This window comes from Ostrea edulis, chromosome 6 (genome assembly GCF_947568905.1).
Source record: "Ostrea edulis chromosome 6, xbOstEdul1.1, whole genome shotgun sequence".
Classification (NCBI taxonomy): domain Eukaryota; kingdom Metazoa; phylum Mollusca; class Bivalvia; order Ostreida; family Ostreidae; genus Ostrea; species Ostrea edulis.
Window position 1 is genome coordinate 41,525,322 of NC_079169.1, and position 17,077 is coordinate 41,542,398.

Below are 17,077 nucleotides of genomic sequence, written 5' to 3' on the forward strand. Positions count from 1 at the left end.
TGCAAACATCACACCAATAACCATCAATGGGAACAACATAAACGATGTGGATGAGTTCATTTACCTCGGAGCAACAGTAAGCAAGACAGGAGGTACTAATGAAGATATAAGAAGAAGAATTGGCCATGCAAGAGTAGCATTCCATAAGCTACGCAAGATCTGGAGCAATAACCAACTCAACAGAAAAACAAAAATGAAGCTCTTCAGCTCAAATGTAATAGCTGTGTTATTGTATGGCAGCGAGACCTGGAAAATGACAAAAGGGGATGAAAAACTTGTAGATACCTTCCAGTACAAATGTCTTAGGAAAATCTTAAAGATCTACTGGCCAATGAAAATACCAAATGTAGCAGTTAGAGAGATAGCAGGAGTAGCAAAGATCAGCACTATGATAAAAACATGCAGATGGCAGTGGATTGGACATGTGCTATGGATGGATAAAAGAACACACCCATATGTAGCCCTTAGTTGGACACCAGAAGGAAAAAGAAAGAGATGAAGACCGAAGGAAACGTGGAGAAGAACAATAGAAAGAGAGAGGAAAGAACTAGGTTTTGGGTCATGGACAGAGGCAGCAAGATCAGCCCAGGACAGAAGTAAATGGAGAGGACTTGTTCATGGCCCTATTCTCCACGAGGAGAGAAGGAATCAAGTCAAAGTAAGTCTTCAATTGTAAATTCAACCCCAAGCAATGCATTATCATGCAATTTCCGAGTTGCCCATTAGTTCTTTTCCTTTGTGGAACTCTTACGTACAGTGAGACCCAAAACATACTTTCGTCCACACGCGGCGAGTACAAATGCTTATCGCTGCCTTCAGATATTGCCTAAAGGCCGATTATCAGACATCATGCAACCACCCAAACTGCAGGGAAACACAATATTAGGAAGTTTATAAGTATCTAATAATAAAGTAGCCCAAACAAAAATCAATAATATCATCTTTCTTTGATTAAAATATCACTCGTGCAGAAGAGGAAAAGAAAAATAATTTCATATTTAATTTAACCGCCTAATTCAAACAAATATAATTCTTGATATGGTCAGTTTAGTGTATACCAACGGCTGATATAAACAAAATATACACTTTCATAACTTTTATCCGTATTTACATAGACGTTTATAATATATGCATATCCACCCAAGCGTTCAACAGAATACTGAACGTACCTCCATCACAGAAGAGCTGATATCTCAGAAGTTGTGTATTGCTTGTGGTTTAACCGGATGTTTTCCTCTTGTGTAATAGAATGCAAATCAGACATATCCGGAAATTCTGAAAGGCAACTTCTAGCTGTTATCGCACCAGACCAAAACACTAGTTAACAAAGTTTTACCGACTGGATTTGTTTCTTTTCACATTATTTATTTTCTAAATATATACAATTTTTAATCACAATCCAAACTTGTCACCAGGTCATCATTTGGGCGAACTGGGGTTAAAAAAACAGGTCATCAAAAATCATATTGGGGTGGAAATGACGAGGTGACGAGCGTGAATGTCGAACCCTGTTATTTAGGGCTACAACGGGTACCCGAAATAACCGAAAACCGCGGGTCGTGTTGTTCAGGTCGGGTTCGGTTCCATTTTTCCGTATTTCAGTTCAGGTTTGGTTTTTAAAATAGAATCATTATTAGAAATCCGTTTAAACGAAATGTCGTCAAAATCCTCAAAGGTGACGGTATTTTGATCAATTGTTAAATGATGGCATTGTGGACAAAACTGTAAATAATGACAGTATATATAAGATATGACAGATGCATTGAAAATACGCCACAGGATCAACATTGTCAATGACAAATAATTGAAAGCATGGATGGAAACGAGTACAAGTGACAATGCTGTTACTAGTACCATGGATGTCGAGTCTAAACCTCGGTCCACATCCCCGAGTAATTATTGAGACAAAATACAATAAATGTTTTTGATTTTAACTGTATATTAGATTTTTAAACAGTTATATAGACCCAAACCGAAATACCCAAACCCGAACTAAAAAAATTAGAACCGACCCGACCCGAAATTTTTTTGAACCGTGACAGCCCTACTGTTATGATAATGCCTTATGATGTACCAGTGTGCAAAGTTTGATGCCTGTCAAGCAAATTAAGGGTTCTCAAGAAATTGACTGGGCTGCAGTATCTTCCTATGCCCAGTTTGACCTTTGACCATGTGACCACAAAATCAATAGTTTAATGTATGTCAAGGAAAGGTTTCTCAACATATTGAGTGAACAGTATCTTCCCAAGTCCAGAGCGGATTGACACTTGCCCTACCTTTTTTGTTGTCCATTAAAATGGTTTAAAGCTGTATGGTCCGAATTACGTAAAAAAATTTCCATCTTGTAAAAACACGATTAAATCATAGCACGTATATAGTTACGAGGCTGTGTGACATGTCATAAATTACATTTTTTCACCTGTGTTCACCGAAATTATTTTATTTTAAATCAGTGTTTACAAACAACTGCGCCACTCCGCCATTTCAAGTGATAGTCACATGACCAGTTCAAACTTTCAGATCATCGCTGGTCTTATCTGTGTAAAGCTGTGTATTTTGTTACAACAGTACCATGCCATAAGTTTAATAGAAATAAAAATATCAAATTCCCTCTTAATAATTCATTGTTTTATGCTCTTTTAGCCCTAAAATTAGACAGTTGCGTCTGAGTTAATACATCATTATTGGCGGGATTCCTCCAACATGCGTGGGGCTATTTATAGACGCCTAGCAATGTATAAATTATGCGTCATCTGGAACATCGAAAAGCCCAAAGTGTTCCAGATGATTTTATGTGTACCACACTATATTTACTTCCTAAATAATCTTCTCCCCGTTTTCTTTTACATGCAAATGTTTTTAAGCATGCAATAAGGAAAAGTTAATAACTTTTAACACTATCTGCTTGAAAGTAATACTAATGTGTACAAAAATAATACATGAACATCGGATCATACAGCCTTAATATTCATATCATCGGCAGATTTTGAGACCCTAAACTCATTTGCATGGTCAAAACTACCAATCTGCACGCTCATTTACTTCTTTTTGATTGGATAACATTAAAATGTCCGTAATATAACTCTCTTATGTAAGCCAATGAGTTGATAATCACAGCATAGGTAGATAATACGTGTATCTATAGATTGTTTTTAATAAAAATGCACACGCACCGTCTTTCGAAAGTTCATTTTTTGAAGGGCGATGTTTTTGTTTTCATCAAATTCTCCTAATGTTGAGGTTTTAAGTGTGTCTTGATACTCGAGCTATCTTATAAATTGCTGTGGTTAAAATCACTGCTCAGCACTTGCATGCATGTGTGCTGAATTCTGATTGGACATTTCTTTCTAAAATCACTATAACTTTCTTATATTTGATGCAAACGTTATGAAATTCCAGTCTATGCAAAAGTTTTTTGGACCACACAGGACATTCGGTAATCAATGAACACACCGGACCAAACCAAATTTTGTCAGACCGAAAAACCTAATGTAAAAAAGTGAAACATGTGAAAATGCAAAACCAAGGGAATCTTGTTTATTATACTAGTAATACTATACCAGGGATCCCTCCCGTATAATACTTTAGAGGTTGCATCACTCTATTTATGTGGAGGTTCACGTCGAATCATGGCCGAAAGAAAATAATTCCTGGAACTTTGCATGTTTTATGGGACTTTCATTATGAGGTAGGCTCTCCAATTTTTTGTGAGATGTAAATTCAAGTATTGTGTTTGAAATTTTGTGAATAAAAACCATGAAAGAAGGATTTAAATATTTTTTGGAATTTTTGTTGTAGAGGTGGGTGATTTGGCTTTTGACCAGCTGATTTTGCACGTGCTTGACTTCGATGTAAACAAACTCTCACGCCTTGCTGGATGGGTATGTATTTTTTGGTATGAAAATGCTCATTAAGAACTGTACTACATGATGTGAAAGTACAACTTCTGAAAAGTTTACTTTAAGGAAGCAGGGTCAGGTCAAAGGTGAGTAATTTTGGTAAGAACATATAGGCAAAATTAATAGAGTGGTGCAAACTAGACAGTCCATGCGGTTTTAATCACATTCATTTACGTATTTGGATTTGTGTGCTATTTTTTACTTATAACAAATATTTAAATGACTCCGCATCAAAATAGTAAAGCTCAAAACCGGACACTGAGACATCGGACATTCCGGTCCGGTGTAAAAAATGATGCATTGGACTGAGGCACTGCACATCGGTCAGGTCCGACGGTCCAATGTCTTTCGCATAGACTGAAATTCATACTGTAGGTATATGATCCACAAAAGTTTGGAGTCATACTCACGTGTGCGTTTATGCACGTGTATATTGCTTTATTTCATTATTTGGTGCTGAAATCGCCATACCTTTGTAATACACGTATCAACACTTCGCGAAAGTTATGTCCCTTGTCCGCCATCTCCCTGATAAAAATCGTATTTCCCTACGTTGGCCTTTGTAATTTTCCTCTCTGTAGCTTTGATATCTGTTATTTTTCCATCAATTGCAGTCAACTACAATATGCCCCAGATTGGGGCAACCCATTAACTTGTATGAAAACTTGGTAATTGGCTAAAATTCAAAGTAATAACATCTTACATTTGGTAAGGTAAAGAAGGAAAACTTGGTTTTTCACCGATTGACCTTTGGTTGACCCCGCAAAGGGACGTAACTCGCGGCGAAGTGTTGATACGTGTATTAAAAGGCTATAATAAAATGATATTTTTTGCTGTAGGTTTGCAATATGAATGCTTTAATGAATGTGAACAACAGATCCTAAATTAAATTTACATGCACAAGAATGCACATGCAATGTAATTTTTAACTTGTTTAATCAGGTAGATCTATATATCTACATTTTGAGATTTCAATGAAATGTTTTGAAATTTATGTGGCAGATATATTTTTGGACCATTTACTTACTAGTGTTATCAAAATCACTTTCACACTGATAAATCTCTTAGAAATGAGAAAAATGGAAAACTTTCGACATCATAGGTTCATACCACAACAACTGAGAATGTAATATGATACAACGGTCCCTGTTACAATTAGAACAAGTTATGAAATGTGTGGTTATTTTGAGCATCAAACCATTAAACGCAATTATTTTCAGCAAACTAATATGATGCTATAGATCGTTCCAATGCTTTTGTCAAAGTCTGTAAATATAGATTATATGTATTTTGTTGGTCAGGCCATTACAAACAGACAGTATTTGTATTCTATGGACTAGTTAGCAACTAAAAACAGAAGGGAAATAACTCGTAATTTTTTTCTTGTCGTGCAAAAGGGCGAAGGAACCTGTAACGGAAAAGCATTGCAAGACTGACACAAATACAGGAGTAACTCAAAAAATACTCTAACAAAACATCGGTCAATATTTTCTTTAAATAATAAATGGTCGAGCCGGCATACATTCTTAATGGTAAACAGACCCGCCCCGGCCCATATCCAATCATGATGTTACTCTAACCCTGACCAATTTCATTTTCCAAGCCCTTGTTTATATTGGTTTTATAAATGTATTGAAAAAAAAATTACACAAACTATACCTCACTAATCAAATCACTATTGTCCCTTCCATCACTGATTCGTTAAGTATAGACCTACTCAGTTCCGCCGATCGATTATTTAACCCTGCTCTGCGCCTCTGATTGGTCAATTTTTTTATCGTTTCCCACTCCGGAAAAACCACTATCGATCCCGAATACGCGAATTTTCTTGGGGTAGTATATATATATATATAGATAGATAGATAGATAGATAGATAGATAGATATATCAGTGGCGGATATAGGGGAGGGGGGAGGGGGGGCACAACCGGCGCGGGCAAGCGGTAAATGTAGTACGGCTTAAACCCGAAAGTCCCGGATAACGAATTTTGCATGATTTCTCTCTCTTAATAGTTGATAAAATGACATCAAATTTATTATGATAGAGGGCGAAGCCCTCTCACGGCCCGAAGGCCGTGAGAGCGGAGCTCTCCCTATAGGTAACACGTATATACACGTTTAAGTATGGTTCCACGTAAAAATCAGGCAAAATCGCATTTTCGTGATAAGTCCACGTTCACGAAATGAACCCAAACTTAGCATACTAACTCACCGTAATATGTTTGGCAAATATGCAAAGTAGTTTTGATTTATTTCGCCTTGTTCCAAAATTATGGACAGATAATTATGAACATGGAGAATTCACGCTTAGTGCAAATCTATACAAAACACTACTTGAAATCCCTTTGAAATCTAAAAACAGCAAAGCAGGTATGAAAATATATCATTATATAACATTAAACAAATAAAAAAGGCATGCTCTGAAATAAATATTTTTTTTGAAAGTTTCAATATAACATTTTAAAACCTCTCTGAATGTTTCGATTTTAATGCAATTTCGGTTATCGTTCTTGAATTTAACCTCGATGATCGCTAGGGGCGCTGCTTTGTCAACACACTAAGTGCGCGGAATATGGCGGATCCAAAACTGAATGCCGTGTAGGACAATATTCCGACAGAGTGTGAACTACCCTCAAGCGTCCTCTAAAGGAAACGAATATATTTACCTTCGGAGAGTGTCAGAAATACATTGATGTATATGGCGTCACTGAAGATAGAACGTGTGTGGAGCAGCCGACAACGAAGACCGAGCAACATATCTTATATGACATGTCATCAAGTCGGCGCATTCCGGTAATTTCAAATGGTGTGATTTACATATTTAATAAGTCAAAATTCGCAATATTTATTATTCATGTTATTACTAGCATAAAATGTTGTATTATACAATGTAGCATTGTATGAGACGACTGTGTGCAGATGACACCCACTCCCTTGTTTCAAAAAGTCATACTTTCAACAGTTACGCTATGATATGTTTTAGGCCTAGGCTAGTCGACGGCATGTTTCATTTGTAATGGTCTGCAATAATAGCAGACATCTACGTATCCTCCACACAAACGCCTCTTGTCTCAGATATAAATGTAAATTATGCCTAACTGAGGGTCAGTAGGAGTAGGTATCATCTCGAAAGAGTGTGGTTTTATGTACTACATGTAGATTTCAGTCGAATTTGCATATAAAAATTTAAGACATGATATAACTTTGTGAGATGCAATGTTAAGTATATAATGTGATCATAGTCTCTACAAGTCACAGATAGCTAAGTGGTTAGATAACCGGATCAGCATACCGGAGGTACCGGGTTCAATTCTCAGAATGGATGGGATTTTTTTCTTCAATTTATTTTATATACACATCATTGTTTTTTCCTTCAAGGTGTTCTATATAAACACACACAAATTTTTTAAATATTATTTCATATGCACAAAATCATTTCTTTTAGTGGTCACCATTCAGCTCTTGACAAATCGGAATTCATATTTTAAAAACATATGCATACTATTAGACATATCAAAGAAAATATTTAGGGTCTGTAGTTTTTTTTAAAGAATTCCATTTTATTGTAAAACAATTCATAATGTTAATTATATCTTGACATTTTTATTAGATATCTATTATAGTACTATTTAAAGTCTGCCTCAATCTGATATGGTCATGGGGACTGGTTAATGTATGGGTTCTTGAATTTATATTTCTAATAATAATATATAAATATAACAAAGATCAAGTCATTTAGCTAATGTATCTTTCTTTAAAGTTTTCATACCAGCATCATGGAGTGTCATTACCATCACTACATGCATTGGGAACCTCTGTGGTAAATACATGTAGCACATATGTACCAATGAATCTAAAGTGTAAATGTTTTATAAACCTCAAACTTGGTAGAGCAGTATAATATTATATAATAATCCTGATATACAAGCACTATATGACCCCTTCTGATAATGAGGTCAAAGTCAACCAACCCCCAACCCACCATTATAGGAAAATATTGGTCACTCAGAAACCAGACTCAAAACCTGATACAGCTGTTGCCCTGACTAGTATCTGAACCTACTTGTCACTGATTTAGAATATTTGGAACACCTTCTCAATGCCATATACAAGTTTCTTTAAGCATTTCTTGTTTTCAAAAGTTTTATATGCTGTTTTAGTATTTTATTCTTTCTAACTACATGTATAATTTAAAAATCAATGTGTACTATGACTACTAGGCTCTGAGTCGTGTACTTTAATTGAAAGTTTTATGATATAAAATGTTCAAACTTTCTCAAAAACTAGAGAAATATATATTATATACATGTATATTGAGGAGAGAAAAATAAGTAAATTCTTGTGTCCTGAAAATCAGTGTCTATCTTATTGTATTGTAGGTCTCTGCAAAACCCAAGGTTATACTTAAAGTGGTAACAGGAGGAAAATCAATCAAACCAAGTGAAAGTACAAGACACTATTACAAAAGGAAAGCAAAGGAGTCAATAAATTCAATGTTGAACATCAAGACAGTCTAAAATATTGAATCCAAACAAAATATCAAAACTCTATGAAGAAATAAATGACAAATTGTCAAATAAACATGAAAGCATTCTTATATATGGTGTTTTATTCAAATTATTTCAACTGAAATTCCTAATGTACCTAAATTCGAAAGGGAAACAACTTATGAAAAAATTAAACACCAATGGGTTGAATTGTGTAATGAAGTTGTGTTGACATGCAAAAATACATGTATAATGTGATGCATCATAGAATAGCTCAAATGGTCTATTTTATGCAATTATTGGGCTCTTCACCCACCCCTTTCTGGATGGAGAAGGTAAATACACGAGTCACAAAACCTCCATTCCCACCCTTATATTTTTTTCTGGATCTGCCTCCGTTTTGTAAATATGTTCGTAACAAATATATTTCTGTGCTCATTTGTTCCTTTATCATGTTTATGCCTTGTTTGGGGTTACACTTTTAAAAAAGTATGATTTTGAAATAAAATTTTTAAGCTTCAAAGAACTCTTCCGCGTACATCTTTCAGTATACAGTTTATAAAGGATCTAAACTTACAAGTTGCAACTCTTAAAAAATCTTATAGATAATGGAATGTATTGATGAAATAATTAAGAATTCATTTTCAATTCACTTTACAGACACTAATATCTACATGGATTATGTAAAACGGTTGTTTTGTCTGAAAGCAACCTGTAATCATACTTGGTAAAAGATAGTGCCATAGACATGATAAATGAGTCAACTTACATTTTTTAAACTACATTATTGAATTTTAAAACAATCCCATTTCTACATTACATGTATTTTCATAAAATTATATAAAGTCAATATAAACTGTCCAAATTTTACAATATTAATGACACAAATGTCTGCAGTTTTTGTTCTGATTTTTATTTTTTCCTGAACAAACATATATATTATACGACTGTAAAAACGTACATTTCACTAAAAGTTTTTGTTCCACTCTTACAAAGGATTCATAAGGAAATCAAGTGCTAAAAAGTTTTATTTTAAAATTTGAGCCATATCATGTTTCTAGAATTGTTAGCCAAAGTTTAAAATGTCCAGATGCTTTGTAATAAATGTATTAAATTTCATATTACACAGAGCAAATATGAATTCAAAATGATTTTTCAAATAAAAGATATTTTCAATGAATTATTTAGGGTAAAACACAAAAGTTGATAAATTATGTCTTAATGTTTTATCATAGGATTCCCTTGAACATGTTCAATGTATTTTCAGTTTTGTTTTTCTAAAGATATACGTTTTTAAAGAACATGGGCATTCATTCTCTTTATGCTTGGGACTAAAATGCCAATCTCTTGTTATTCGAGCAACCTACAACGTACGTCGTTGACCAGCCTCACAAGAGTTGTTGATAGGTGAATTTCAAAATGAAAAACAATTGCCAACCAAGCATTTTTTCTTTAATCTGTTAATTACCCACAAACTCACAACTATCCAGCCAAAAATACTTGCAAGTTAAACTCTCCATTCAGTGCAAAATATCCTATAAAGACCGGTCTAATAAGTTGTTTACAAAAACCTGAGGAAATCTGAAAGAAATGGGTTAATAATAAACGGACTTTCGATCCCGACCCAAAATGCTATGCATCGTTTCTTGCATTTACATCTATAGACATATAATTATGGTGTGTAAACACATAAAGAAGATCATTTTAGATATTTATAAATATGATAATTACTAGAACATGACAAAAAAGTGTGCTTGTTGAATAGTTTGTAAGTAAAAGAAAATTTAAAAACATGAAAATACATTATTTTCCCGCCATTTTTCACAATCTTCATATATTTTTTTCCGAGTACAGTAAAAACTTTCAAAAAAAATATTGAGTAAAAATTATTCAATAGCATGTACTTTATCCGTCTAATTATAAAACTTTTTTGAAAGTGTTTGCTGTTTCGAGAAAAATGGTCTTAAAGTTGGAATGTTTTTCCGTTAGAAAATCCTTTCGTTAACTACAGGAACGGTTACCATGGTAACACATAACGAATACTCACTATGGCAACAGAAATTCGTAAACAGTAGCCTTCTTCTTCATTTTATATAAGCCATTTGAAAATGTATGATCTTTTCATTTAACAAAACCTTTAAGAATATATAGCATTTTTATGAGTCAATTTTGGTCAAAACATGGGTATTCTATTTTTAGTAACACAACTCTGTGAAGGTGCGTCATATGAAAAAAATATTATCACCGAATGATTTCCTATAAACAATGTTACAATATATATAAGTATCGGCTCGATCCCTGACGGTCGACTTATCACCCTCTGCCTGATTTTTACATGGAACCATACTTAAAAGGAAAATATGATTACGGTGTGACCGTTGGGGCGAGCGCAGCATATCTGAATACATTTTCAAAAAATTTATACCGAGCGAAGCTCGGACGGGCCGAAGGCCCGTCCGCGAAGCAAGGCTCTAAAGGTAACACGTATGTAAAAGAAAAAAGTCAAAATCAGCAAAAGAAAAAGAGATAATCTCTATATACGTTCACTGAAATTTTCGTGATCCATATGGGCGCCGCCATTTATTTTTTCATTACCCGTTTCAACAGTTATTCGTGTTTTATTTTGAATGCCAATAATAGAAGACTCTAACGTGCAATTCGTAATTTAAACACTCAGTTTGTTCAAAGTGAATAATATAATTATCATTGTAACAGGTTTTAGCAAATAAATACATATAAAACCGTAATACGACTAAATAAATGAACGAGTTCATGAGTTTCTTTGAATAAGAATATACGATAAAATTACGGTTACTTTTTTACCATTTTGAATTTATTGATTAATTTTGTTTGGTTTTAACGGCCTTTTTCATTGCATACGGAATGTATTATTGTTGTTTATAAAATTTGTTTGCTTTGAAAAAGAGAAAAAAGTCGAGGCTAAATGTGACGTCACAATGCACAGTTTACGTCGCCTTGCGTTTTATTTCCCGCGTTCAATGAATAAGCGGATCATGTAAAACTGTTGTCCCCATATAAACTCCTTAAATATTGAGATGTTACTGGGTGTTTAGCGCAAGGAAATTTCATTCAAAATATATATTTATAAATGAATCATAATCTACCGTACTTAACGGATTTATGATTACCACTCGGGACACGGAGTTACGTACATGCTTCGCTCGGTCTAACGGTCACACCGTATACATATTATTGAAAACAAGGAAAACTGATCTGGTTCACTGTCAATACGTAAGATTACTGTCTTAATTGCTCTTCTCGCCAATGTAGGAACCAGTTTAGCGGGAAATGCAACGAGCTTGTTGTGACGTAGCCTGGTAGTTGTGACGTGACTGTTTACATTTCTTTAGACAATATTTTAAAAAGAAAAAGAAAGGGGGAAGAATATGATTGTCATCCTTTCCTTTCAAATAAGAAAGGTTTGTAATACTTCAAAGATTTTTTTTATTATTTTACGAATCGAACCATCCGCCATTTTGTACGAGGGACTTCTGGGATTGGCGTCAAAAAAAAATTCTTGTTAGAGGTTGAGATTTAGCTCGGATTATTTCCCGCGCTCTAGTCATTAGAGCTCGCAGTACGAGCCAGCGCTCCGCGCTGGTTCGCTGCGCTCGCTAATATAGGAAAATAATGAAAAATTAAACCATACCTATGGAACTTGAAAAGTTTGGTACCAATGTCGTCGATTCGAATATTAGCGCGGGGACATGTATTCCTCCATTTTGAATCTCGTCTACCCTAGTTCACGTCGTTCTGAGATGTTACACATAAAATCCGTGAAAGCGTGTAAATCTTATTTTCTTAATCATATATAATCACTCCACGATTAACGCCATGTTTTTTGTTGTGGTTCAAACCCTTTGTTTGTAAATTTGCTAAATAACGACGCTGAATATGATGTCACAATGTACTGTTTACATCAATTGCGTTATATTTCCCGCGTTCAATATATAGGTGGATCAAATGTCCAAAAATTAGGATGCTTTGATACAGCTCCGTCCGCGTGCTAACTTCGGGTTGTTTTTGTCCTGTTTTGGATATAGATACTAATGTCAAAACTTTTTTGCTTCGCCCTCAAACACGGTCACGCCGTAAAACATATTAACTGTGACCTATTAAACAAGAATCATATAACTTTTTCTGTGAATTCTATAAAGAAGATATTGAACCAGAGTTTTCGGATTCCAAAAAGCGTAGTCTCGCTTTCCCCAGACTCTCGTGCAAAGTTTCGAGGGCGAGAGTCTGGGGAAAGCGAGACTACAAAAAGCGGTAAATCTAGTCAAGCTCCGATCAGCTCAGTATATTCCGCGCGAATTCCGTTCGTACGCTACAAATCGCTGTCGCTGGCTTTCAGATCAAACTTCCGCCAGAGTTCGTTTGCTTTTAGTAGGTGACGTAATGACGCCTCCACGGGGGTACTGACTAAAACTCGGTCCCGGTCCTCAGTCTCGGTCCCGTGACTAAAACCCGGTCTTCGGTCCCGGTCCCAGATTTTTTTATTCGATAAAAACAGAATACATCAGAATATTTTAGTCCCAATTTCTCGTTAATTTAGATATGACATATCATGCCTACATTCTGATAGTTGATTGATAATATTATTGTCGTCTTTCGTAAAATAATATGTGAAAACTCCGGGATCGGTGGGACCGAGAAGTAAAAACAGTGTTAAAAGCCGGTCCCGGTCTCGACATTTTTCCTTAATAGCCGCTTAATCTACCTTTTCATGAAAAAGATAAGGATGTGATACTCAATGACATCCCTTTGTATACATATATTTCTGATTTATTGTGTGTGTAGGTTTTTTGTTCCAATATTCTTTATAGCGAGCGCAGCGAGCCAGCGCGGAGCGCTGGCTCGTACTGCGAGCTCTAATGACTAAAACGCGGGAAATAATCCGAGCTAAATCTCAACCTCTAACAAGAATTTTTTTTTTTTGACGCCAATCCCAGAAGTCCCTCGTACAAAATGGCGGATGGTTCGATTCGTAAAATAATAATTTAAAAAAATCTTTCTTTTTTTTCTTTTTTTCTTTTTTTTCTTTTTTTTTTTTTTAATCTTTGAAATCAGGAAAAAGTCACGTGACTGGGCTAAGGTAAGCTGTGACCTTCTCTGCTCCGTCAATTTTGACAATATTTGGACTGTTTTCATAGTCAGTTGGTCTCCAGATTCACCATATGATTTCGCGACGTTGTCGCCGATACATGAATTTAATTTTGTGCAGAATTCAACTTTACATATAGTGAAAACTTTGGAGATCCTTTTTGTGAACAGTTCTGCTGTGTGGTGAGTACGTGTTCACCTGTGTTTACCTGAAATTATTCTGTGTTAAACATTGGTAAAAGTCTTTCTGCAATATGGAAACCTTATCTAAGCCAGTTTATTTAAAAAATAGCGAAATCCAAATGAACAGAAACAATCAAATTTCAGACTTTGAACTTATGCAAAGTGTCATTCACTCAGTCGGGGACACGGTACGTTGCATCCAGCTTGACCGTGATCTTTGGCGTATATACCTGACCAATGATGAAAGTAAACAAACTCTATTAACTCAAGGGGTTGATATCAACAATCAAAACTTCAATGTATACGAGCAAAATCCCTATGTCACTGGGTCAAAATCACCCGCAGATAGAGTTCTTAAAGTGACTGTGTCTGGAGTGCCCCTGTCTGTCGATGACAAAGAAATTTTGGCGATGCTCACAAAACTAGGTGCTAACCCAAAAAGTGACCTACAATATGAAAAAATAAGAAATCCGATGACAAAAAAGATGACTGGTGTGTTAAATGGCAACAGATACATTTATTTAGAACCCTTTCCAGATAACAAATTTCTCCCCCGCACGAGCTACTGCGCAGGGATACAGTGCCGCATTTATCATTACGGTCAACCAAAACCCCCCAAACGAAAATGCCGAATTCGTTGGAGTTCTGACCACCCCACCAATGAATGCACGGAAGAAACTAAATGCAAAGTTTGCCTTCAACCGGGGCACCCCCCGGGTGATGAACAATGCTCTGCCCATGCTAAAAAATGCCCCAATAACTATATCCTATTCCAAGGCGAACAAAATGCTCTTTCAAATTTCTACCCATGTGAAATATCTGTATTTGGTGAAAAATTCAATTCTGCAGAACAAGGCCTTCCAGTGTGTAAAAGCTATAAGATCCGGCAATCTCATGGCTGCCGATAAAATCCGAGCAGCTAAGTCGGCACTCGAAGCCAAAAGAATTGGCAACTTTGTCACTACATCGGATAGTTGGATTTCATCACGGGTTCAGATCATGGACTGAGAATTTCCGAGATGTTCTTGAAAACTCTACCAAAAATGTAATTTTCGCAGAAACCACATACAATGATTTTTGGGCTACAGGCCTCAATTATGATCAATCCATGCACACAAAAACCTCAACCTGGCCTGGAAAAAATGTACTAGGACAGATACTTGGACGAGTAGCCACAGAAGTTAAGAAAAAATCGAAAAACAAATCCAAATCTGGGTTACCTCGCCCGGCTTCAGTCAAATAATTATTATAACAGTCTCTCATGTTTGTTTATACCTGACACGATTTTTTGTCTGCTATTTTCGCTATGGAACATTTGAAGTGTATTACCCTGAATGTAAGGGGTTTAAATGGTTATGAGAAAAGAAATACATTATATCAATGGTTTAATGATAACAATATTGATGTGATTTTTCTACAAGAAACACATTTTTGCGAAAAAAATAATTTTAAGTATGACTCAAGATGGTTTGGTACATCCATACACTCTAATACTGACTCTGCTCATAGCAGAGGAGTATCCATTCTTCTTCATAAAAAGCTTAATTTTGACATCATAAATATACACAGATCTGTTGATGGTCGTAAACTTTTGATTAATATTAAAGTCAATGATCTAATTATCACACTCGTAAATGTTTATGCACCCAATGATGATAAAAGTAGAATAGAATTTTTCAAAAAATTGAAAACGTGGATTTTTAAGCTAGCAATGAGTGAAAACAATACTATACTTGCAGGAGATTTTAATACGATTCTTAATAAACAGGATAGACATCAATCACCATCAACATATAAAGATAAAAGCTCAAAACATTTAGAAGATCTGCTTCATATTTAAACTTAGTCGATACATGGAAAATGAAACATAAAGAAAGAGAAGGATTCACGTGGTGTGACGAAAATGGAATACCTAAAAGTAGAATAGACTTTATATTCATGTCTGAAAATTTTGAGTTAGATATGTCAAATGTCTTTCTTAGAAAACCTCCAAATACGCAAGGTAATAGAAGCTCGGATCATTTATCAATTAGATTAAACCTTTTAATGAATAAAGAAAACAGGGGTAAAGGTTTTTGGAAATTAAATACCTCGCTATTAACAGATATAAACTACACTACCGAGGTAAAACAACTGTTAAAAGATAAACAAGAAGATTTAGAAAATATAATTGATAGTCAAACAAGATGGGAAAAGGTGAAATCTATTATCAAAGAATTTTCGGTAAATTTTTCAAAACAAAAAAACCTAAATAGAAAACAAAGAATTACAGTGTTAGAAAAGGAAATAGAAAAAATTGAACTGTCACCGCATCATTTAATAGATATGAATAGAAAAAATCTCTTGAAGTCGAATTAGATGAAATCTATTCGAAAACAACTTTCGAAGGTGCATTTATTAGATCAAACGCAAATTGGATAGAAAATGGAGAAAGGAACACATCCTACTTTTTAAGACTAGAAAGAAAAAAACAATCTGCCAATACAATACACGAAATTAAAGAAGATAAATAAAACTGAAGATATAATAAATTCACTTTGCAATTTTTATGAAAACTTGTATTCAACAAATCATGTCCCAGATGAAAATATAAAAAAAATATTTAGAGGATTGTGAATGTCCTCAATTAACCAATCAAGAAAAAGATATATGTGATAATCTTCCAACGGTTTTCGAATGTGCACAAGCTATAAAACAGATGAAAAACAACAAATCCCCCGGATCTGATGGAATACCTATCGAATTCTATAAAATATTTTGGAATGACATTAAAAATTACTTTTATAAATCACTAATTACAACATTGGAAAAAGAGGAAATGACTTTTTCTCAAAAATTATCAATTATTTCTGATACATAAAAAAGGAGAGAAAAATGATCTTCGAAATTATAGACCAATTAGTCTTACAAATTGTGATTATAAAATTTTAGCACAAATTTTCGCTATAAGATTACAAAAAGTTATAGATAAACTAATAAGTAAAGACCAATCCGCATACATTAAAGGTAGATATATCGGTGAAAATGGAAGACTTTTACTTGATATAGTTGAATACTGTGAAACAAAACAAAAAGAAGGAGCAATTTTACTTCTTGATTTTCAAAAAGCTTTCGATTCTGTAGAATGGAACTTCATATTCAACACCCTTAATAAATTTAATTTTGGAGAGCAATTCATAAAATGGATAAAAATTTTATATACAAATCCTGTATATCGCATAAAAAATAATGGATGGATGTCTAGGACTTGTAAAATGACCAAAGGCATTCGACAAGGAAGTCCAATCTCAGTATTGCTTTTTTTATTTATCGTAGAAATAATGTCGAAAAAAATTCACAATTCACCTGAAGTTAAAGGCTTTAGTAATGACCTTATGACTAATGA

General features: G+C 34.6%; 1 protein-coding gene and 1 long non-coding RNA gene across 4 annotated transcripts in view; one reads left to right on the forward strand and one right to left on the reverse strand.

Moving 5' to 3' along the window:
- Positions 1 to 5,696, reverse strand: part of LOC125683156 (fatty acyl-CoA reductase 1-like) — an 82,866-nt gene extending 77,170 nt beyond the window's left edge. Inside the window, exons 1-2 of one of the 3 annotated variants that reach the window (XM_048923995.2) lie at positions 5,559 to 5,657; positions 1,170 to 1,275 (exon numbers count right to left, since the gene is read on the reverse strand). In XM_048923995.2, coding sequence (XP_048779952.1) covers positions 1,170 to 1,175 — 6 coding nt within the window. In that variant the 5' untranslated portion in view covers positions 1,176 to 1,275; positions 5,559 to 5,657. Of the gene's footprint in view, positions 1 to 1,169; positions 1,276 to 5,558 lie in introns of all 3 variants that reach the window. The other 2 variants (XM_048923996.2, XM_048923998.2) reach the window with 2 other exon arrangements.
- Positions 5,697 to 6,265: 569 nt separating this feature from the next.
- LOC125683184 (uncharacterized) lies at positions 6,266 to 8,495 on the forward strand. Its single transcript, XR_007372808.2, has 2 exons — positions 6,266 to 6,691; positions 8,278 to 8,495. It is a non-coding gene; the product is annotated as an uncharacterized LOC125683184 (long non-coding RNA).
- Positions 8,496 to 17,077: the final 8,582 nt, after the last annotated feature.